At 42.0% G+C, this 24,604-nt stretch overlaps 1 protein-coding gene across 3 annotated transcripts in view; it reads right to left on the bottom strand.

The window, feature by feature from the left end:
• Window positions 1-24,604, bottom strand: part of PLCB1 (phospholipase C beta 1) — a 644,223-nt gene that overhangs the window by 143,277 nt on the left and 476,342 nt on the right. For all 3 annotated transcript variants that reach the window (XM_080931577.1, XM_080931578.1, XM_080931579.1), the window contains exons 10-12: window positions 21,556-21,702; window positions 7,612-7,769; window positions 848-930 (exon numbers count right to left, since the gene is read on the bottom strand). In XM_080931577.1, coding sequence (XP_080787703.1) covers window positions 848-930; window positions 7,612-7,769; window positions 21,556-21,702 — 388 coding nt within the window. The remainder of the gene's footprint in view (window positions 1-847; window positions 931-7,611; window positions 7,770-21,555; window positions 21,703-24,604) is intronic.

The following is a 24,604-nucleotide window of genomic DNA, read 5'->3' as shown; positions in this document are numbered from 1 at the left end:
GTATAATACTATGGTATACGTAATAATATTTATAGTTATAATTACCTCACCTTGATTCTTTGCAATAAAACAAATACCTGTTGGATGTGGCAGTGCACCCTAGCAATCTAGCACTTTCTGGGCCGAGACAGGAGGATTGAGAGTTGAAGGCAATCTTGGTTACATATAATATCATGTCTCATGAGGGGTGGGTGTTGCTGCTCCGTTGAAGAACACATGTCTGATACACACAAGGCTGAATATTATTCCATCCCAAGTATGGCAAATAGTTGGGTAAATAAAATAGTGATGCCAGAGTTATCTTTTCCTTCTATAGCTCAGCAGTAGGGAAGGCTACTTTGAAATAGACAGATTTTTGCAATACACATAACCAATGAAAAGCAACAGGAAAAAGAGGGATGTAGCCAACAGAGAAAGAGAGGAGAGAGTTTACAGGCGTTCCTTCCCCAGTCAGAAGCAGAAGAAAATGTCCTTTTAAGACAGCAAACTGGACTATATATGAATACATAGCAATGGGAGTTTCTGAAAGAGGGTTTTAAGAGTGACCCACCGGTTTCCAAGTCAATGAAGGTACAATGTATTGTAAAGACAATGCACTCTATCATCCTGCAAAGTGAAGTGCTTGGTTTAGAACCAGACGGTGGCAGGAAGAGAGAGTGACCTCACAAGCCCACGGGCTGTTTCTATGCTCCTAAGGTTTAAATGAGTGGTCCATCCTTTGCAGATGAGACCACAACAGGATGGAAGGACACCAGTGCCCCATCACACCTTCTGGAATCAGGTGGAAAATTACTAAAGAGGCCTCCTTAGGGAGAAAGACTGCTCACCGGATGTTCCAGATACTTACGAGTCCACATGGTTCTCAAAGGAGAGGAGGATGGGAAAAGGAGAGGTCTTGAACGCACACTCTGCGATAGCTTCTATGACTTCCTAAAACAAGAACACACACACATTCAATGCTGCTCGGCTCTTCGTGTGCATTTCCTTCCCTGGAGTTACTTGGGTGAGGTTTATTGGTCATTTCTTTGGTCCTTGCCTGCGTCAGGTTTCTAGCCACTGCTATTTGTTTATAGCAGTTCTGAGCTCAAAAATTAGAGCCTCATGTATGCTAGGCAGGTACCCTACTACTGATAATGTGCCCAACTCACACAGCTTTCTTTGGACAATCAGATAAGGCAAACGCTTTACCCATACGTTTACTTTCTGAACCAAACTGCTATTAGCATTTGGTCATATTTACTTCTGGTCTGTTTGTGTGTGTGTGTGGGGGGGGGGTATTTGTGTAATTTTTGTCTTAATAATAGTCACATAATTTGTATTTATCATAATTATTATCAAGATGTAAGTAAAAGGGGTTGGAGTGTCGACTGGCAGCAGGGTACCTTCCTAGAGCGGGCAAAGTCCTGGGTTTGATTGCCAGTACCAAAACCAACCAAACGTGAGCAAACAAAATGGAGACAGACCGTATGCCGATGTCAAAGGTGCTTAAGAGAGAGTTGCACAGTCACCAGCCCAAACTGAAGCCCTGCTAGCAGTTGCTTACTTTACCCAAACCCCACTCACACGCACAGTCTCAGCAACCCACCGCATACCGCACATACACGGTTGGGCACTCTTCAAGTAGTGTGCTTCCGCAGGTCGTGTGTGTTCTAACATGTATCACTATTCTAACATAATTCGTTTTTCTTTTTATACTTGTTTTAAATATTTATGTCAGGGAAGGAGCCGTAGCCCAGTGTTAGGCTACTCAATGCCCTAGATGCTTTATCCAGCAATGAAAATACACTACATGTCATAGGCTCCAAGATGTCCACAAAATTCTAGAAAGACAGAAATACCATGATTGACTTAACTACTCATCAACTGTTTGACGGGCACATACTTCTGGGTATAAACTCCTGAAAGGAGAAAAGACGTGTCGAGTAGCATAAACTCATCCATAGCCTTTTACATGCTTCTAAACTATTTTTCACTGTGAACTGTCTACAATAATGCACAAAAGATCAGACTGGAAAGCAGATGCACCCCTGGGCATCTGAGAATTCTTTTTTACAAAGTGCTCTTCTTACTTGAGTGGCATTGAAATGCACTCTCTTACTTATACTTTTATTTGCTGTTAAGATTTATTGGTTTTGATTTTATGTGTGTGTTGTCTTCATGTATGCCTGTGCACCATATACATGCAGTGCCCACACAGGCCAGAAGAGGGCATTAGATTCCCTGGTACTGCAGTTACAGATCTGTCCTGTGGACTCTAAATTAAACCCTGGTCTTCTAGAAGAATGAGCAGTGTCCTAACCACTGAGCCATCTCCGCAGTCCCTAGCCGACTGTGTCCTACGAGCCACGCTATTTAAACTCCACATTCCCATGCACTGCTTTTATTTACATCTAATCTCGGCAGTTGTGACTTCAGTTCTCATTCTTCAGGCTGAAACTCTTCCCGCAGACTCCCCCCTCTTCCCTGTGCAGTGCACAAGGTTCTTTATAGCCATGCCATTAAGCTGTTTCCCTTCCCTGGGAGTGGAATCGAGGCTGTCTAATTCTGTGCTGCATTTGCATATCTCTTCTCAGAACGATGCTCTGTTCACGGATGGAGAGCCGCTCTTACCACTCTCACTCTTCCTTAGGAGCGAACTCACGGATCGCTTTTCAAACATAATCAATTTACCACTGCCGAGTCCCTCAAAATAAGAGCATTATAAAAAGCAAGTGACGTCAGGATGCAACATATTTTTTTTTCATTCCGTACATTTGCACACAGATTGTGGATGCAAATGGGCTTGTGTTGAACAACTGTGTCTTGGATTTGCAAGCGGTACGATGTTGGGAGAATGACCTAGTACTTCCAAGGTTTGGCTCAAAGGGCTGTCAAGTGGGTTGATAAGCCCGGTTCCATGGGTCTGTTATGAAGGTACAGTGAGAGAAAGAGAAAAGATAGCTCATACTGAGCAGATACTAAGCCATCTTAACTTTGCTGTTGATTCCCTCCTTCCTTGTCATAACATACACTCTGACTGGTAACACTACCACCTCAGTGAAATGAGTTCGTGCTTCATTCCAGACATGATTGTTCCATGCTACTGACATCCCATTAGGAGAACACTTACCTTCCTTTATACAGGTTATGAAGTGGAAGTTCTGAGTATTAACTGACCTAAGACTTCAAGCTCAACTCCAGAATGTTCCCAAGCTCACTGTCGAATGCATCTCAGCTCGCACTAGGTGCCTAACCAAGTCTGGCTTGTGTCCACTATGCTATGGGTAGGGGCTTCTGGAACCTTCCTAGTGGGCATGGGCCAAGCAGACAGACAGGACACTAAAACTTCCCTCCCGAGTTTTACAGAGGACTTAATTTCACTCTCAGTCTGGTTGAATAAAACTTTCTTACCTAGGGAAAACTAAGCTTTTATCTTTATAGAAGTTTGGCTTTACAATTCAAAAGAATGCTACAATGTTACAGTGGGCTCACACCTGCAGGGTTCGCACAGCAAGCCTGGGGCAGGCTTGTGAACTGCATTTCTATTTACAAGGAGCCTAGGAGGGGTGTGCTATTACCACCGATTTGCTGAACAGAAACAAGGCTCAGGCTGAATGGAAGCTTTTCCAAGAACTTGGAGCTAGCAGTACTAGAGCTGGTTGCAGAGGCCCTTAGTTGATCCAACAGTCTGCAAAAGATCAGCACCCTAAGTCCATCTTCTCTTTCTCCCTTTCCCTTCCCTCTTCCTCCTCTCTCTGTCCAGCTCTTCTCCTTCTCTACAACACATTCAGTTACAAATTTTCACATCAAAGAAGTCTTTACTGAATTATAAGTTGGTGACCAGTGAAAGATCTAGAAGCCCTCCTGGGAGATTTTTGTTCTCCTGAATGTTTAAAATATTTTGTAAGGTATTCAAGATTACTCGGGTCAGAAACAACAATGACTCTTTTCTTTTAATTGGATATCTTATTTATTTACATTTCAAATGTTATCCCCTTTCCTGCCCCCCCAAACCCCACTATCCCTCCCCCTTACCCATCTATGAAGGTGCCCCCTCCACTTCTGCCTCACCACCCTAGCATTCCTCTACACTGGGACATCAAGCTTTCACAGAACTAATGGCCTCCCCTCTCATTGATGCCAAATAAGACCCCTTCAGCTCCTTCAGTCCTTCCCATAACTTCTCCATTGGGGGTCCCTGTGATCAGACCGATAGCTGGCTTCGAGCATCCGCAGCTGACTCCTGCGCTGCTTTCTTTCATGCGTGCTGCATGAGTGTTACGGTCCGTTCTGGTACCATGCTCCTGTTACTCCAGAGACTGACCACATTGCTTTCAGTAACCCGCTGGCCACACAGGTCAGGGAGTAACTGCAGTGGGGGAAACTGTGTTTGGACACTTGTGCTCTGGGTGTCTGGACTGTGTGCGAATTCCAGACACAACTGTGCCATGCTAATGACTTCCCGTAAAAATACTTATTTTCACAGTTGCTCATGTAGAACATGCTTTTAATCCCAGGACTCAAGAGGCAGAGGCGGGTGGACCTCTGTGTTTGAGGCCAGCTTGGTCTACAGAGCAAGTTCTGACACAAGTAAAGTTACACAGTAAAACATTTTATTTTGTCAAACAACAAGAGAGAGAGAGAGAGAGAGAGAGAGAGAGAGAGAGAGAGAGAGAGAGAGAGAGAGAGAGATATGACAGAAGAACAGGGGGAGTTTATATAGGTTGACATTTATGGAACAGTATAAAACAGTATCCTAAATTATCATTTCTTACAGAAAACAAAAGCCTTATGTTCAGAAATCTTTGGTTCAACCACTTTTTATGATGCAGGTTTTCCCCATTCTATTCTATACAATTCCTGGCTAAAGGTTAAAGGCCTGAGGGGAGACAAATCCCAGGCTGGAGCTGGGAGTGTGGGGTCTGTATAGAGGGGATAGAGACAGAATGTAAGTGGAGAGAGCGGGACCAGAAGGTGCATTTCAAAGGCAGCCATCAGAAAGACCACAACAGATGCTATGGAAATTGAAGCAAAGGTCACATGGAGAAGTGAAGGAGGCTGACTTATCACATGTTCTTCCCCTTAGAACCACTTAGCTTCTGTCTATGTAATAAGCAAGTATTATATGTGAACAGGGATCCTTGCTTTGTGAGGTGTATCCCGTGGCAGTGTCCCGAAACACACAAGCTGAGGTCAGACAATCGGTGTGACAGGAAAACTACAAACTCTGCCCTCTGCTGCAGTACGTACTAGATGGTCACATACAATCTAGACACAATGCAAAGTCAGTTCCAAATGCCCAGGGAACGGTGTAAGTGACAGTTCACTGTCCACCAACACGTCACATGAAGAATTCCTCACACCTCAATGGAGAAGCAGATTTCACTTGCACAATGGCCAGAGGAAAGGCAGCAGACAGGGAAGTGAGGCTACACTTTGATTGCTCTGGGCTGGCAAAACTCCAAATCTTTATTGATCACCTCCTCTCTGTCAGGTTCAACTAATTGTGCTGTGGGTAGATGCGGTCACCGAATGAAGGTCTTGTCTTTGTGGGGTTACATGACAGTAGGAAACCCAGTAAGCAGAGGACACAGTGATTGGGTTAAATAGTGTGTCATAAGTTGACTGGGTACCAAGTGGGCATTTAAAAACACAGAGTGAGGCAGTGAGAGATTTTCTATCTGGAAGGGTGTGGTGTGACTCCATTAGTAGGAGTGTGAAACAGAGAAGCCCTTATAGTCCTTACTGGGGTGACATTTGAGATGCTTTAGAGAAGTAAGGGGAGAGCTTCAGTTCAACCTGGGCAGAAATATGGTGGCCTTGAAGGGTCAGAGAACCTCAAAGTGGCTCCTGTAGTCCAAGATACACAGTGGGTTGAGGGAATGAGACAGGAAATGGCAAGGGTTGGGGTAATTTTCTGATTGGATGATGGAGAGCAGACACGGTTCAATCCTTGTTCCCCATCTCACCGCTCCAAAGGCACCTTATGCACCAGGCTCTGGCCAAGCGGACCACCACTCTGCAGAGCAGAGTCTGCACTTTTGTGAGGGTAGTGGGGTGGGGGTCTAAGTATCAGCCTTACACAGAGGCTCTGCACTGCACTTACAGGGCTTTGAGTGAGGCAACTGTATCCTTGGCTCTTTCCTAACTTGGCTCCCAGAGTAAATAAAAAACCTTATTGCTAAATTTATCTACAGCTTAGGCTAGCATTTCCACTACTACCTCCTTCTCCCCTCCTTGTCCCTCCAAATCTCGAGAGTAGGGGACTAGGGGTAGGGATCAGGAGGGCATAGCTGGGCCATCTTTGGCCACCCTGCTCACCCTACCTACCAGCAGGTAGACGGATAGGGTCCTCTGCCCTTAAGACTCTAAAGCTGCCAGGGTTTGGGTGTGGTAAGGAAGCTGGGTACAAGAGTTCAGGCAAGGACATTTATGAAGCAGAGGGCAAGAACTCACAAAACTGACTCAAGGACCACTTGTAGGTCAAGTACATGGGAAGAGTCACTCCAAGTGCACCTGGTGGCTAAGGCTGGGAAGTGAGTGCTCCACACAAAAGGAATATTCCCTAGACCATGCTTGTTGTTTATTCTGATCTCAGGATCTCCAACGAATTTTGGAGATTAAGCTTTAAGAGAACAGAGTCACAACTCACAGGGATTGTAATCGTAGGAGTGGGGCGTGGCCAGGGTGGCGGGTGAGTATTCCAGCAGCTCAAGTGTGGTCCCAGGCCATTCTCTACTCCTCCTATGGTCCCTTTGCCTCATTGCCAGTTGGAGAATCTCTGACCCGTGAGCTGTTCCCAGCCTTTGTTCTGTGGCCCCATTCTTTCATACAGAGCCTAACTAAATGAAACAAGAACAGAGCAGGGGGCTAAAAGAAAGAAAGAAAGTGGCGTGCTGAAATAAAACCATAAAAAACACTTTTATTTTTTTCTCATTTAAGGTTTCTAAAAGATTTCAGAGTGGTTGGTTTCAGGAGCCAATACAACTTTTAAAGATTTTGGTCAGAATTTGAGTCAAACTATATTAAATGTATCCTGAGACTAAGTGAAAATTAAGCATAACTTTTCTTTATCTATGTCATTGTAATTTAAGTCTGGAGAAGCCAAACCACTGGGGGAAGTGTACCATTCTGGAATTTTATATTCTAGAAGCACAGGAAGGAGTTCGAGTCCAGCCTAGGCTACAGACATCCTGTCTTTAAACCAACAACAGATTCTACAGAAAGAGCATCCCACTTGCATTGCTGACCACACCAATGGCACAGGACACAAGGTCGGTTTGAGGCTGGCTTGGACTGCCGAGTGATTTCTAGGACAGCCAGGGCTCAAAAAGAAAAACGCACAGATATTCTAAATTTTAAGTGTTTGACAATAGTAAAAACACAAGAAAGTAGTGAGTGGAAAAAAAAAAAAAAAAAACAAATGAATATGAATCTTTGATCGTCCCCAAGTAAGTTTCCTTAGAATTTGGTTAGTTGAACAAGCTGCTGAACTTTAGCTTCTGAATTCAAACCCAAAGATGATTCTCGGCCCATGAACTTCGCTGTAACACCCAGACTTTATCTGAGAAAGCTTTACTCTGATGGCGCCAGGTCTCCCAGCTGCCTTGTAAGCACCCTCCTTTACTCTACCTTGAAGGATATTTCTGTTGTCATGGTGAACCCGTGGGTGATGACAGGCTCTTCCTCCGCGGTCCTGCCCTTCCAGCAGTCCAGCTCCACACAGCGACATCCAGACAGAAGCACCTGGCGATACATCTCTACGGACGAGTTCCCAGCCAACTGGCCAGCTGCAAAACAAACCGCAGAATCCCTCCAATCAAGGAAAGTAGAGAGTGGGGGCGGCATCTAAAGCTCTTGGCTGTGGAAAACAGCACCGAAGTAGCCCAGGAGGCATTAGGGCCCCCTAGTGGTGAGTTGGGAGTGGAAGAGAAGAGGGAGGAAGGGTGTTCTAACATAACAAGGACACAGGCACTGTGACTCAACCCAGGGCCTTTGCAGTCAACGGCTCATCTTGAAAAAAAATAAACTGTCTGGCACAACCATTCTATAGGAGTCAGAATCCATTCCAGATGGAAAGGACACAGAACAGCAGAGTCACCCAAGTTTCCCAAGGGAAGACGTAAGAAAACAGAAAACACAGGTCTGTCTGTTCACGGAAGATACTTAGCAAGTGAAGACCAAGTGAAGATTGGTGTATAATTAAATTCCCTGACCTTTTCATTCTTTTGCCTACAGAAATTGGCATTCTGATCCAGGACTTTACATGGAATTATAAAGGAGGTTAGTTAGCGACCTGGCATCTCCACTACCTGCACTAGAGACTCAAGGACAGCAGGATAGGCATCACCAGATTCTCACTGGTGCCATGAGTTGCCAATCCTTCCTGCCCATGCACTACATCCCCTAATAAAAGGCCCGTCCCGCCTCTCCCCACTCTCTTCCTCTTTCCACCTTTGTCCAGAGGCAACCTCAGTACAGTCCCTCGCTAATAAACCTCCCAGGTGAGATCTGAGCTATCTTTCCCATAGATCCTACCGGGGGAGGCAACACTTAATGAGCCAAAGTAATCTTGAAAGAATAAAAACAGTGTTGGAAGAATCACGTCTTCCAATTGTAGGATTTACTACCAAGTTACAGTAATCAAGACAGCCTAGTGGCACCATAAGAAGAAACACACGGGTAAGTACAGCAGAAACGAAGGTTTAGAAATCTACCTTCAGTTTATGGTCAGCTGACTTCCAACAGTGTTACCAATACAAGTCAGCACAAAAAAAAAAAAAATTAGTATTTTCAGTGAATTAGCCTGGGCCAATAGGACAACCATACGCAAGAGTAAACAAACAAACAAACAAATAAATAACTGGGTCCCTCTTTCACACCACAGAGAATAAATTAATGTGAAATTGATCACGTACCTAAAAGAGCTAGAAGTAGTTAAGTCTTAGAAGAAACACAGAAAGCATCAGAGGCTGTGCGGAGCCTCCACTCAACAGCACAAGCAACAAAAAGAACAATAGGCCAGCTTTATAGGACTGGAACTTGTGAGCAGAGATGAAATAGCTTAGTGAGGCTGTGATGTAGTTAGGACTAAGCTCCGCCCCTCCAGCATAATTAGTTTTGGGCCCTACCTCCTACGTCCTTATCAAACACAGTGATTTTTGAGGAAGGGGGAAGTGTGACAATTGCCCCTCCTTAGAATTAAAAATACCAGGACAGAGAAAGAGAAACTTTCATCACAGCGCCCCTCAACAATCTGAAGTACCACTTGAAAGGGTAACTGGAGGTCACACAACAGGGAGGAAGGAGGAATAACAGGGTCCTTAGAGGGAGACCTATTTCCTCCCAGTAAAACATGGCTTGTATAGGTTTACTTATATTGGTTTTGTTTTTTCTTTCTTTAATTCATTTATTATGTGACATCTTTCCCCTTCCTTTTGTGGTCAAAAGAATGGACCTGAGGTCACACCTTGGACCCTGGGTGGAGATAAATCTTTCTAAACTGCCCAAAACATCATAAGGTTACTATGGGGCCAGAAGCTTTCTAGTTAAAAAAATAAAACAAAAAATTCGTACCTACTTCACTCCCTTCAGAATTAACCTATACGGCAGGTCAATCACCTGGACAGAAAACATCCCCTGAAAAAGTTGCTTCTTCCCAAAGATTTTAGAAAGTGTTTGGTTTCTGACCCTGGGACAATAGAGTGAGGTGCATAGTTTACAAATCAAAGCAGATCTTGCTTCCAGGTTCTCACTGCATCCCTACTTGGCACACACTGCCCTCAACCATAAACTTTCCCGCCCAGGGACTGGGCTGCTTTTTCCCAGAGGTTCTTTGCTATATAATCCAGACATTTTGGTCTCTCTCTCTCTCTCTCTCTCTCTCTCTCTCTCTCTCTCTCTCTCTCTCTCTCCACCCCCTTCTCCTCCTCTTCCTCACCCTCCTCTTCTTTCTCTGTATGTGCACCCCTTTTCTCTCTCTCACTCTCTTTCCCTCTCTTCCCCACCCCTCCCCCTACTGTCCCTTTCATCATGGTGACATCCCTGGCCTTGAGGCTGGTGAACTTTCCCACCTGAGAGCAGCTTCTGGGTAAACCTGCCTTTAATATCATCTAATCTGGTTTAAATTGTTTCTTTGATCAATACTTCGAAAACCTTCATGTTTCGCTTTGTTTTATTTATTTATTTATCTGTTTATTTATGAGTCACAGTCTTACTCTGTAGTCTAGGTTACCCTCAAATTAAAACCCCTCCTGCCTTGCCCTCCTTAGTGTTGGAAGTACTGAATATTTTCTCCCCTTTCCCCCTTGGATCTCTTTTAAAGCCAGCTGTAGCATGTGGATAAAAACTGTCAAAATGGCACTGAAATGGACAACATCTGCCCTGTAGAGACACACGGGGAAAGAAAAGGAGATTAGGCCAACCGGCTTAATTTTACTTTTATAAGCATGGCATACTACCAGACCATCAACAGAACAAAAGGACAATACCCTTCCATTCTTCCATGCTATACAGCTCTAGAAAAGGCACTGAAAGGCTGATTAAGTACATTTGCATAATCACTTTCTTTACAAAAAAAATAGGGCATCTAAACACACAAGTGTATCATGAAAATCAAAAATGCTGACAGGGACAACCTGGGAGACTCCTGATTCGGGATAATCCATTTGCCATTTCTAATTGCTTCAAAGATTATTGTGAAACTGTCCCCGTGTCTGCTGCATAAAGGGCAGGGGGAAAGGCAGTGAAAATTAACATGGTTGCTATTCCTAAACCTCTAAACTATGGGAAGTGAGGAACTGAAAAATATCAGAAGATTGATTTATCAAAACAGTTTGTTCTAGAAAACAAACAAAAAAACAAAAAGCAAAAAAAAAAAAAAAAAAAAAAAAAAAAAACCAGGGCAGATCTACACGTGTGCTGTTATTGTGATTTTATAGACTCTAGAGTCCCTGTGAGGTGGGCGTCTGGGCTGGCATGTTGGAGATTCCATTGATTCTGTTAATTGAGGTGAGAAGGCCCACCTACTGTGCATAGCATCTGTGATGGTTATTCTTGGTCATCAACCTGACTGCACCTAGAACTGACTAAAACCCAAAACGGCTGGGCACACCTTTGAGGGATTTGTTGATTTTTTTGCTTAACTGGATCATTGGCGGTGGGAAGACCCACTTCAAACGCAGAGCTTTCAGGTGAGAAACTCTGTTGTTGGATATCTTTTCTTGTGGGAAGGCTCAGGTATAATCTGAGTCACACCTTTTGGTAGAAGTCTATAGAAGGACTTGGATGAGGGAAGTTCACTGACTTTGCTTCTGCTTCCTCCCTCCCTTGTTAGCACGGCCATTCCTTCATGGGCAGTAGAACCTACTTCTTAGAGATACTGGCGTATACTGAAGACCAGCTGTGGACTGAAGAAACTCCTGAACTCACAGGCAGCCATTGTTGAATCAGCTGGACTACAGTTTTATGTCATTCTAGAAAATCGTGTGTGTGTGTGTGTGTGTGTGTGTGTGTGTGTGATCTATATGTTCTGTTATTCTAGAGAATCCAGACTAACAGCACTCTACACTCATCCGTCGAGTCTGATAGTGGTTGCCATGTGACCAGCTGCCTCAAGGTCCTGCCACTTTGATTTTCCCACCATGTTTAACTCTGCCCTCTATCTGTGACTCAGGATAGACCTTGCTCCTTTAAGTTGCCTTTGCCAAAGCAGTTTATTATGGCCACAGGAAACGTAGACACTTGTGTGGAGGTGTAAAACATGTGTTACTAATGACACCAATGTTATCATGTCATGTGATTTCTGTTTACATGGTCAATACTTTTAAGCTGCCTATTTTTCCGATGTGTAACAATCTTCTAGTTATCTCAGTTGGCAAAACCTGGACAAATTCTCCTGGGCACTCTGAGCTTTTTCACTCTTTTGTTATAAAAGCTATTCCATTTGTACCCTCCACCCCAATATGGCTTCTGACAAATATATTGTCTTCCTCTTCATCTCTCTCCTTGAGGGCAGCTGATGAAATATTTACAGCTTTCTCATCCATACCTCTGAGTTATTGTTGTTGTAAACTCAAATAAATTTGTCCTCAGGCTTTTTTTCTGAGTTCATACTGTTAATAACATGACCAGGAAGCCTGAACTTAACATGATAGGTGGGGTACCCCCAGATTTCTATAAATATCAGATACTGCAGATTGCTTGCTCTTCACAAACTATATACATGCCATGCCATGGTTTTGGAGAGATAGATTGTTGTAAGGCCAAAGACAAAATTATTCAGGGCTATGTTAGGGCCTTTGGCACCAAAAACCTTTACTGTATATGTGCGTGTGTGTGTGTGTGTGTGTGTGTGTGTATGTGTGTGTGTGTGTAGGGGCTAGAGGTCAGTTAAGAGTTACTTCCTCTTGTCTATCAGATCTCACAAGCTGTGACTAGTTGATACCTGTATCTCCAGCCTTCACCACCCTAATGGGAAGCATTCCATAAGATAACATCTGAACCCACACCAGAGATCATTTCCTTACTGCACCCAGCCCCATCCACGTTTCTGTACTTGAGACACATGCTGCTTAACTTCCCTTTTGTTTGGTGACCACAAAAGTCCATACAGTCTCTTCTATAGTGAACCAGCCATTCAGGGTCTCTGTTCCTGGGGCAGGCTTTACTCATACCTGGTTCACAACAAAGGGTTTTCTTGTCTCCTTCAAAGCAGAGACATTATTTTATTATTTTTATTTATTTATAAGTAAAGCTAAAGTACTTTATCATAAATAATACAAGTACATCTAAAAAACATTTCTCTGAATTGGCTTGCCAATACATTTGTCATTCAAACAATAATTAGAAGGAACTGAACGTACTTTCTCAGTGTGGAGCTTGAGAGATGAAAAATAATCCGAAACGTTAAAGACTGCTTGGGTTTACCATCCAGCACCTACAGACTGCAGAATCCCTCCAAAGTAAATTTATTGCTCATTCTTAAAACAAATATTAAAACTGAAATGGGAGCTGAAGAGATGCTTCAGTGGCTAAAAGCATTAACTGCTCTTCCAGGGGTCCTGAGTTCAAATCCCAGCAACTATATGGTGGCTCACAACTGTCTGTAATAAGATTTGATGCATTGTCCTGGTGTGTCTAAAGACATCTACAGTGTACTTATATATAATAAATAAATAAATCTTTTTAAAAAGAGAGAAAGAAATGGAAGTCTTCAAAGAAATAACAGAGAAAATCCATATCCACAATTTTTCCATTACTTGGAACTGGAATTCCTATCATGTTCCCTGGATGTAATATAATTTCTATTCTGCCTCCCTCAAAGTCTCTGGCTTGCTTTACTTTCATCCCCGAAATTTTTTACCTCTCTTCATAAACCATATCCTCCCAATATGCTTCCGTATGACTGGGGCTATACTGCTGATTTGTCCTGAGAGCTATTCAGCCCTTGGCATTTCTGGAACCATTCCTTGACCTCGTCTCGACCTGACCATGAGCACCCCATGCAGTTCCCTCTGACTTTGTGAGTGGACTCTAAGCTGCAGTTCCTTCCCAGATGGATGTAAAGCTGTGCCTCAAGTCACTGTGTGTGGCTCCTTTGCCTTTGCTACTTGTGGCAGTGCTGGTTACAGTCCCTGGAACTTGGACTCTGATTACCAAGGCATCTAGGGACAGAAAAGTCCTGAAACTAGGCTTTGACAGCTTCTCTACTAATACAACCCTCGAAGAAATTCCTCAGGATTTAAAGCTAGGCGAGTAGCTGTCTAAGTTAATGTTTATCATTGTTCGATGTTTCCCTTCAACTCCAAAGTGAGATGCTTCCAGCATGTGTCAGGCTTGTTAACTCAGTGCTCTCCTGTAAACACTGTCACCTTCAATAATTGGAGATGGGCATGCATTTTTGCCTGCTTTCAATACTTTGCCACTCTGTCAGGGCATATGACCTCACTGCTGCATGTATGGGAGCATCCCAGGCTACCAAGAATACACTGAACTCACTGGCTGTTGTCCTGCTAGGAACACAAAGCTCTCACGATTTTAGATTCAGGTGATATCAAAGGCTTAAGCAAGATGGTATGGAAGATTCCCTCTCCCGAGGAAATCGATTTCAGCCTTAAGCTTTACTGTTGACAGACATATGATCATGTCTGTATAGATTCCCAGACCTGCTCTCTGTGGGAGGCACTGGTTACGGAGAATGCAATAATAAGCCACACCCCTAATTGTATCTCCTAGCAGGGGGGTGGGATATGAATTATGCTGGTTCCTGTGTAGCAGGGAGCTTAAACTCCCCTCACAATCTTCCACTTTCTTATATGACTCCTTGCCAACAGATCATTGTTTAGGTTATCACTGGCTTCGGGGACCCCTCCTAGCTATAGAAAAGGAATCTAGAATATCTTCATTCTGACAAAGCAAAATTCCATTCCCAGAGGTCAACATGGCCTCTGCTGTACGGTTAACTCAAAGATACATGATAGGAATGATGGAAAGACTATGGGGTGGACTGGGAGAGTAGTTGGGGGTTCTCTACACATTCTTACAAAGGGTCCTAAGTCAAGGACTTCCACAGAGGTAGGTGTGTATGTCAGCCATAGAAAGCCCATGTTTAAGGTGTACAGTCAACCTGAAATCTTAAGAAACCCCAAAGACAGGAAGTAACTCATGACACTCATGCATTTCCAACTGAGCCAAGCCTCATCTGCTGACACTGTGCTGTGTGGGGTATGAATTCCTCATTCTTTAAGTCACTTAGACAGTATCCAATCATATCCAATCACGTTCAGCTACAGGAGCCCCGGGTCGTTTAATTTATCTTCATCTTCTAAAGCAGCCAAGGTAAGAGTGTCATTTAAAGATAAACTCAAGCGGGGATTATTTATTTCCCAAGTTTATCCCGCCACTCAATTTTCTTAGGTTTGTATGTAATTGTAAAAAATGTGATAAAAGCTTGCAGATGCTATTGTCTAGTGAGGGAGAAGGATGAACGAAGGGGGTGGTGGAATCAAGTCTTGGGTGACTAATGATTGGTCTGTAAGGGTACAGCTGTTTTTGTTTTTTTGTTTTTTGTTTTCCTGCAGTCAAGAAAGTATATGGGAGAAGAGGAGAATAATTATTTTAGTTCTGCAATGAAATAATTTAATTCATTAGATTATTGTAATAAGTAAATCTAATACTTTTTTCAACATTACCTCTTAATTCTGTATGTTTTAAGTGGGATAAGTATAAATTAGGCAACGATAGAGAATATAGTTGTATTTATATAGAATCATTATCTCCCAAATTCTTTAAGATTGGAGAGTTTCATGAGCCAGCTAAGGTGTAGGTCGAAATGACTATATAGAGTTCTGCCCTGGGAAAGGCTTTTATATTGTTGTTGGATTTTTTTTGGGGGGGGTTGTAGTTTGGTTGTTTGGTTTGTATTTGTTTCTTTGTTTTTTTTGGGGGGGGGGTTGGATTTTTTTTTCTCCTGGATTCATTGGGATTGATTCCTAAGGGAGAGAAGCAATAACTTAAAACACCCTCACTACAGGTTCACTTCCAAGGCTGTCCAAGACTCTAAGAAGTGACCACTATAATTAATAACCAGCCTGTTCTACCTGTAGTATTTTATTAATCAAATGTATTTTTCCTTTTGCATCAATCTTTATGTTTAATGAGATGTAGTAACAGGGAGAGAGGAAACAACAGTCAGACCTTGCCAAACTGACTCATTTCTCATGTTGTATATTTTTAATTTTTATGGTCCCTTTGAAGGTTCAGAAGAAAACAATCCACATTTTGAAGGTCTTCTTGTTGGGATTGGAGTGGATGCCTCAGAAATACAAGTAAGAAAAGTAGAGCAGAGACGGGGCAGCTTATGATTGCTTGTGTCACTTTGTCTTAATTCTTATGGTCAGATTACATTCCTTCCAGTGTGGCCTTCTCTTTGTGCCCAGCCTTGCTTAGGCTCCTGTGGTCAGGAACCTTCCTTGGGCTACTACAAGCATACCACGCCTATGAAAAAAGATTTATGTAAAGTTTCTATTTGCTTTAGAAATGGACATGAAGCTCGGGTATGGACCTGAAAGAATCCGAGACAGTGGGCAGGCGAGGGGGCTGAAATCCACGTTTAAAAATCAATTGGCTTTCAAGTTTAATTGGATTCTGCATTAGGCTCTGGTTATACACATGTTTACAGCATGTTTAACTCATTTGAGGGTGTTTGAATTTTTATAACAGAGATGTTCACATTTGTTCAAAGCCCTCTGGGAAATAGGAATGCTGTATTTATTTTGTGTGTAATTAAAGCAGCCACCCTCCTACTTGTATATGAAACAAAGGCACATTTTTTGAACCATAAATCAAAAAAGGGCCTTAAAGGCAAACTCTAAAAGCCTATGGAAATTTTCTCCCTCTCTCTTTCCCTCCCTCCTTCCATTCCTCTTTTCTCTCTTTCCTCCTTTCTTCCCCTCTCCTCCTGATTATGTTATTCTCCTCAATTCAAAGAGAGAATACTTTGTCTTGAACTTGAAAAGCATAATGTGGTGAGACTATGTTTGATCTAATTCAAATCTGTGCAGTGCAGACCATGGCATGATCACAGCTCAAAGGACAGCACAAGAAAAACAAGTAGGCCACTCAAGATCACAACAGAAGTTAGCGGCCGCTGATGTTACTAGGATCAAATAATGAGTCGGAATCAATCAGAAATTGAGTTATGTAGATTAGATACCAAAATGGGAAGAGGCTGATTTGAACATTTTCTTTTTTAAGAAAATAGCCAGAGGGCTGGGGGAGTCACTTGTTGGCAGAGCATTTGCCTACCATGAGCTGCTCCAGGTTACAAGACTAGTAAAACAGGGAAAAAGTGAGTCCTATGTCATAGTAGGTAAACTCTTCATGGAGCTGTTAGCCATTAATGTGTGATTACCCTCTATAGTTTTTATTAATCAATCACTGTAGAAAATGATGGGCTTCATTATGACGATTTTATGCATGGTTGTCATGGTTCTACTTTGATCACACTTCGATCTTCTTTGCCCCATTAACCCTCTCTTGTTTTCTTCTCCTTCCTCCTGTGGCCTGATCTCAGAAGTTCCCCTTTCAGCCCCCAGAGCAGTCTGGCTTCCGGTGTGCATTTTTAAAGTATGGATTTCACAGGTGATACATGGTAATCTCTAGTTTCATTCATTTTCCTGAGAAAAATAACATTCTGTTCTTCTATACTGCCAAAGGTACTCCATTGTGTTTAAATACCAACTTTACTTTAGCCACATCATGTCCACATCTTGGCTACTGTAAAAGGCCTCAGGGCACATAGATGCCCAGGAACTTCTCTTGTATGCTGAGTTGGGTTTCTTCAGGCACACACCCAAGAAAGGTATAACTAGACAAAAAAATGGTTCTGTTTTCAGATTCTGTTGAAATCTGTACACCAACCTGGCATACTAGAGCTCAATTTCTGTGAACAGGTTACAGAGTTACGCTGAGGGAGGAAGAGGTTAGTGAAGGCCAAAAAATTAATCCATGTAAAAAAGACTTTGCTGAAATACACTTTATAAAAAGAAACCATCAAGAGAATTTTTAACTATATTACTGCACACTTCAATATTGAATAATTTTTCCACAAGTATTATTGTGATATCAGCAATTGCATATTATTAGGGTCACTAGTAACTATACATAGTTAGCGACAGACTAAAATGGCTGATAGGTGCTCAGCTATAGAATTAAAATTTTATGTTGGAAGATAGAAGTGGAAATATCTTTGTGAAGGGTACCCTAAGAAATAACAAATAAAATGGTTCTTTTCTAGATTTGGGTGGAACTTGTCACAAAAATCATTTGGAAATGATACCTCATAGCACAGGGTCCATATTGTTAATAAAGTCCTTTGTTCCCCAAGGAAAAAGGGACCAGGGCTCATTGTGTGAGTCTGTGTGAGTGACTGTGTGCATGCGTGCATGTATGTACGTATGTGAGGATACGTGTGTGTCGGGAGGCAGCATGGTGGATGAGGGAGATGGTGTCTGAATCTGCCTGGACACAGGGAACTTGGTGAGTCTCAAAGGCAAGGAAGGCATTTTTAAAGATCACAAGTCCTGTCAACAAGCTCCATAAAAGGACAACAGAGGCACCTGAGCATCAGAGGGAGAAAGGCCATGGGTGAGAACACGTCTTCAAACGAGAGCCACACATCCATGTAACATGCAGAAAGATACGGAGTGATATACTCCAGGATGGCAAAAGAAGAATGCATATCCAATCAGTATGGATACCTAAACACTGTGCCATTGCAGACACAGGAGAAGCACAGAGCACAAATTCAAATGCTGGTAGCAGTTTTGGACATCAAAGAATTACCATTACATTACTTGTACTGAAAATTCCACATATACAAAATTTAGACACACACACACACACACACACACACATTTTTTAAAAAAATCCTGTCCTTGTTATGTGATAAAACAAAAAACAAGACTTTATTGTAAGCAGTATCTTTTCAAGTTACAGTTCCTTGGATTAAGTTTTAAAAGTTTATTATTCTTTTTTTTTTTTCTCCATCTTTTTTGGAGACAAAGTGTCAGTCACCATGTGTGTCTGGCTGACCTGGAACTTAGTATATATCTAGGCTGGTCTGGAGTGCCGGTGTTCTGTCTGCCTCTGCCTCTCAAGTGCTAGGTAGGAATAAAGGCAGGTACCACCACACCCAGGAAAACTGAAACTGTAATTTTGGCTTGGCATTTGATATACTTCCTTGAACTTGTATTTTTCTTTTAAAGGCATCCACACAAATTGTCACATTCTTTCTAGCTGCAGGTCACAGTTGCACAGGCAAGATATGTGACTTTGTAACTAACAGAAATCACAGCTATTCAACAATTTATTCCAATGGTGGTGAAAAATCAAAACACAATATTTATATGCATTTGAAACTGGTTAATAAAAATACCTATAGTAGTTTAGTATAAGTTATTTTAACACTTATGAAAATATCAGTGAATTTTATCTTCTTTTTAATGCTAGATACTTTATTTCATATATTTACATTCTGAGAAGGGTTCATAAGCATCACCAAGTTTGCAAATAGGTCAGTAGTACCAAGCTCAGTTATACCAAACAAAGTTGAGAACCCATTAAGAAGGGGAAACTCCTTTATAAGAGGGTGATAAGCATGAACGAGAGGTGTGTGGTTTTGCTTGTTTGTAGAAGTACTAGTAACAGGAGTCTTAATGAGCTGAACCCAGGGAGGGTGGGTTGTCTTCCTTTTTTATGACTTTGTGGGTGTTTTTTGTTTATTTGTTTGTTTGTTTTTTGAGATAAGGCCTCATTTTGCAGCCCTGGTTGTCCTGGAACTTGCTATGCAGAACAAGCTGACCTTGGGATCATGAAGATTGGTCTGTCTCTGCACATTCCTTTCTTAAACTTCTGATACCTACAGCAGTCTTAAAGCAGAACTGAGAAATCTCAGATTTTCCCATTGAGGGCCTGTCTATGTCCCCTCTCTATGGACTTAGGTAAACTTACAACTTCCAAAAAAAATGGCAAAAATAATAGACCTAACTGAGCTTTAGAAGCCAAGTCAGAAAAGTTAGGTAAACGTTCTCCTGATTTTGTGTGTTTGCTCTGGCAGCTCAGACTGCATGTAGTAAGGCCGCCTTTCCCGGGGCCGCCATGATCCAGGGAAACCCAAGCTATGCGGTGAAGCCTCTTTCATATAAAAGGTTCATAGCTCTGGGTCATTTCAGCTGAACTGGCAGGCATGGAGGAGACAGTAACAGAAGGTTCTGTCACAGATGTGGTTTGTGTCATCTCCCACATCCTGACACTATTCCCAGGAACACACATGTGCTGTGCCCCCCTTCACTGTTCACGTTCCTCAGCCAGTATGTGCATTATTTTATGCCATTGCATTGGACTGGTTTCCTGTGAGGCGATGAGTGACTAGAATAAGGCTTAGGATGAGTCAAGCAACAGTTAATTTTGTGGCATGAGTTTTTCTTAGTAGACACCACCTGCAGGGAAATATAAGGTCACAAGGGGGTATGCGAACTGCTGGATTCCCACAAGCTTCTAAACTGCAGTGCTGGAGAAGCCATAGGCTTCAGTGATGACTAGATGGTCTGTGTAGATTACCCTGGAGAGTCCATTCTGGCTGTCTCAAGGATACGGCACTTTAGACTTGTTCTCACTTAGCATAGGGACAACACCTATTTACTTGAGATTGTAGCAAAGGGTATGCTAGGGAAGTCTAGAGAAATAACCTCTGTCCTGTCACTCGTCGGCAGACTGAAATTTTCTTACTCACCATATGTCTATCCAGTACTTGAATTCCTAACTTTATGACTGTCACTGTGAGTCCAGTCTGCAGCACAAACTTCGCAGGTCCAGACCTGGTCCGCCAGTTTCTCTCTATAACCTCGAAGGCGTGAACCCTATCTACCTCCCTCAGACACCAAATATTGTCCCAGACTTCCGTTGTCTTATATCTGTTAGGATCACAAAGCAGGGAAAGTATGACATTTCTTTCTCAAAGCTTTTTGTTTTTAAACCAGAGGCTGATTTGCTCAGGACATTTTGAAGTTTGAGATTAGTGAGAAAGACTTGTTTCTTTCAGATGATTTACCAAAAACCTTGCCAGTATTCACCTTAGGATCAATGCAAGGCATTGTTTTCTCTTACTTCATTATATATTCATTACTAAATCTGTCACTTAGAAAATGTCTGTTGATCCAAAGCCCTGTTTCCCCTTGCATAAAAAGCTGTTTGCCTCACAGGGTCTCTGAGGGGCCTCAGAGTTCTTAAAAATGAATACAGCAGAGAGAACTAGGTAGGGTTGCCAGTGGCTTGGTTCTTTTTTGTGGTGTTGGGTATAGGACAAGGCTTCCTGCACACTAACAAGCTTTTGAGCCATATTCCCTTTGGAAACACCCGAAAGTTCACTGAACACTTAATTCTATTATGCAAAATTCCATGGGTCAGAAAACATCAGCTGCCACAACAGTCCAGGAGACTTGAAAACAACACAAATTGTTGGGATTCTGTAAACCCCACCCCATAGTTACCTGGCAACAGCCAGGTATGCTCCGCCCCAGCTACCCCTCCTTTCTCTCTTGCCCTCTTGGTCTCCCTCCTTACCTCTCCTCTTCCCAATCCCTTTCCTGCTCTTTCTCCAAGTGCTCATGGCTGCCTTCTGCCTCTCTACTCCTCTTCTCTCTTCTCTCTCTCTGCCCTCACTACCCTCTTAACTCCCCTCCCCATGCCCTGAATAAACTCTGTTCTGTATTATACCGTTGTGTGGCTGGTCACTCAGGGGGAAAATATTCCCAACATGGGTCCCCCAGAGGCATCCTCCTTCCCCCCACACCTCGCTACACCTCCATGGAGCATCCCCAGTTTCCTTTTTTTCCTAACACAAACGGAACAGAAGGGATGGCACAACTTCACATATATGCACAGGGTGTGGCTTCTACCCGGAGAGGCCATGCCCAGGACAAAGGAAACATTTGTTGTTGTTGTTTTTCAACGGCAGACACTAGAAAGTAAAACCGGGTTGGTCGGACCTGCCAATGAACGGAAGTTGCATCGCACCTGTGAGGTAGGTGTTGTGCGAAGAGTTGATGAAATAATGAGACAGGGGCTGAGACATGTCTTCGTTCAGATCCAGTTTCTCAGGTGAGACGACTCCATTTTCCTCACCGCTCAGGTAGCGCATGAATCCGTCCACGGACATCTGCCCTGGAGAAAATGGATTTAGAGGCGCGTGAGAGACTCAGTATTTGGTACTCGGTTACTGTGGGGTCAGCCTGCACCGACCCATCCCAAACAGATAAAACCTGGTCTGCAGCATTCAAGAAGACACAGGACACAGATCCTGGGCTAGGATCGTGCTGCCTATCTATGTATTGCCATGGGAACTAAGGAAAGACGGTTCTGATGCTTCCCTGACTTTTCAGATGGTTTAAACACAGACCTTCTCCTTTTAAATGTAGAGAGAAGATCCAGTTCATGAATTTAAAAAAGAAGGCTTACGGCTTTCCAAATTTTCCACTACAAATATTAATTGCTTTTATTTGTATAATAAGGATGATAAACATTTACTTAGCTTTAAATGATAAGTGTTCAAATCATGTTTTCCCCTTACACAAAATGAAGATAAGAACAGGTGAGTTATGCTTTACATAACGAACCGAAAGCACAGGGAAGGGAAGCTGAGAGCTCTGGGCTTTGCATTTACAAGTTCATCCCATATAGAAAAATCCGACTTTCACATTATGATTTATTTAGCTCCGAAATTTCTGTTTTCTTATATTGCTTTGAGATAGATACTGCTAAATATTTAGACCATTCTTCTATTTTCAGCATGAAACATTCAAGACAGAAATTGTATAGTTAGAGAGTAGGAGCTGAAGGTGCATTATGAGGACTGAGATAATCCCTAAACTTTCCTAAACTTTAACTGTCCACACTTCAGAATAACGGCAAAGGAATGGGAAATGAAGATGCTGTCAGGAAAGGGGTAGCCTATCTTATTTTCTTTTTGGAACAGTTTTATGTCAATTAAAAGTGCTAATTATCTTCACAGAAGAAATTTAGCTTATTGAGATAAGCAGAGAGAAAACAGACTTTGGAAGCTTTCCTGTGTATCATCAGAAAAGGTAGGGGTGCGTGTGCATGCGTGTGTGTATTTTAATAGGATTGCAAATATATGCATGCATATCTAACACAGTTCAGTAATTTCCACTGAATTAAATGAACAATTTGTTATAAATATTTTTATCACAGAGTTAATTCTTTAAAATCCATGCTTAACTTGAACTAAAATATATACCTAGTTAAATTTTATCTATTATGAAACATAAAATGTAAGATTAAACAATAATCTTTTATTATTGGTTATTGAATTTGTTTTAAATATTTTTGTAAGTGTAAATGGCGTTATATTAAACACATGCACTTAATTCCTTTTGCAAGCTGCACTGTCAGAAACAGAGCTATTGATTTAAACAATACATGTCATTAAGGATTTTAATAAAGATCACTTTTTTTTGGAGTAGCATTTATAATTAGCAGAATTAACCATAACATTTTACTAAAAGTAAATTTTTTCACACCTTATATATTTTTCAAGATACCTAATACAATGTTAATATTATTCAGGAATGAATGAATGTATAAATGAACGAATGAACGAACAGAAGCTTGACTATTGATTGTTTTTGTAATAATACCAGAAAGAATTAGCAAGAAATCTTCTAATTAGCGATGAAAAGGACAAAATAAGGTCTTTAATTGGCACATTTGTGACCTATGGCAGTGATTCACCTTCAGGCTATGCTGCATGTGACCAGTCTTCAGCAGGTACAGCCATCTATATGTTCAAATACCCATCATTCAACACAGCAAGTGTCCTTGTCATGTGTCCATCAGAAAGCCCAAAGCAAGCCTTGATGGAGACGGGGGGTTAGGGGGGACGATGAGTTCATCCTTTCAACTGGTCACACATTTCTTAAGTAAACTGGTCAGCTTAACCAAAGCTGTTTCTATAGACGGTTCAGAAATACTCTGGATAGAACTCTTACGGAAAAATTTCATAAGAGATTCTATTTGTTTTTCAGTCCCTCAGTTTTCTGTGATTATTGTGGCTTGCTAAATATGACTTTATCTGGCCTTCACTTTTCCCTTCCTTTTTTTCTTTCTTTCCTTCTCTCTTTATCTTCTATTAATTTAACAATTTATTTAGCATGCACTTCATACACAGACAGCTAAAGCACAGGAAACGCATAGAGCCTGCCTTCAGAAAGCTCATATTTTGGCAGAGAGCACACCTCTTCACCCTTTGAACAGTCATTGGCACAACAATGCCATCCCTGGGGTCTCCCATGATGCTCTTCACCTCGTGCGATTAAGACTTTCACATGTTTAGAGCCATTAAAATTGCAAAATAAATTGCTTTGAAAGTAGAGGGTCACCCAGGACAATAGTATTCAGTCTTTTTATACCATGAAATAGCAGCTTTATACAACTCTGTCTCCCATTGGAGCCATCTTTTAGGGTCCAGAAAGTAATCTCCATGCTAGGAAAGGATGGTGATATAACTTCTGGATGCATGTGAATAGAGGGGAGGAGGTGCTTTTTTTAGTTCCCAGGTTAGTGGAAGCTTGGGTGTACATTCCTCTTAATAGAATATGAAATGTGCCAAAGGATGGTGTGAGAACAAAGCAAGATAAACAAAAAGAAAACACAAAACCCTTTAGATAAAATATATGTCAGTAGGGTAGAGGTGGCAAATTAGATTTTAAAAGAAAGATTTATTGTATTTTATGTGTCTCTGTGGGTATATACACAGGAGACAGTGTTGGCTGAAGGTAGAGGTATCAGATCCCCTAGAGAAAGACTTGGGGGTGACTGTGAGCTACTCAGTGTGGGACTCAGAACCAAACTCCAGTCCTCCACATATGCAGTAAGTACAGAACGTCACTTTTGAGCCATCTTTCCAGGCAAATGTAAGGTCAGCATCTCGACCTATGCATTGCTAATGTGCTAAGGAACCCTGTGTAGAGACTGAGCTCTGTGATTAATTTGACACTTTGAATCTTGTTTGTGAATATTTTTGCTTTCTATATTGAATTCAGAGCAC

The sequence above is a fragment of the Micromys minutus genome (genome assembly GCF_963924665.1).
Source record: "Micromys minutus genome assembly, chromosome: 17".
In the NCBI taxonomy this organism is placed as follows: domain Eukaryota; kingdom Metazoa; phylum Chordata; class Mammalia; order Rodentia; family Muridae; genus Micromys; species Micromys minutus.
Note: the sequence above shows the minus strand (reverse complement) of the source record. Positions and strands in the feature narration are given on the sequence as shown.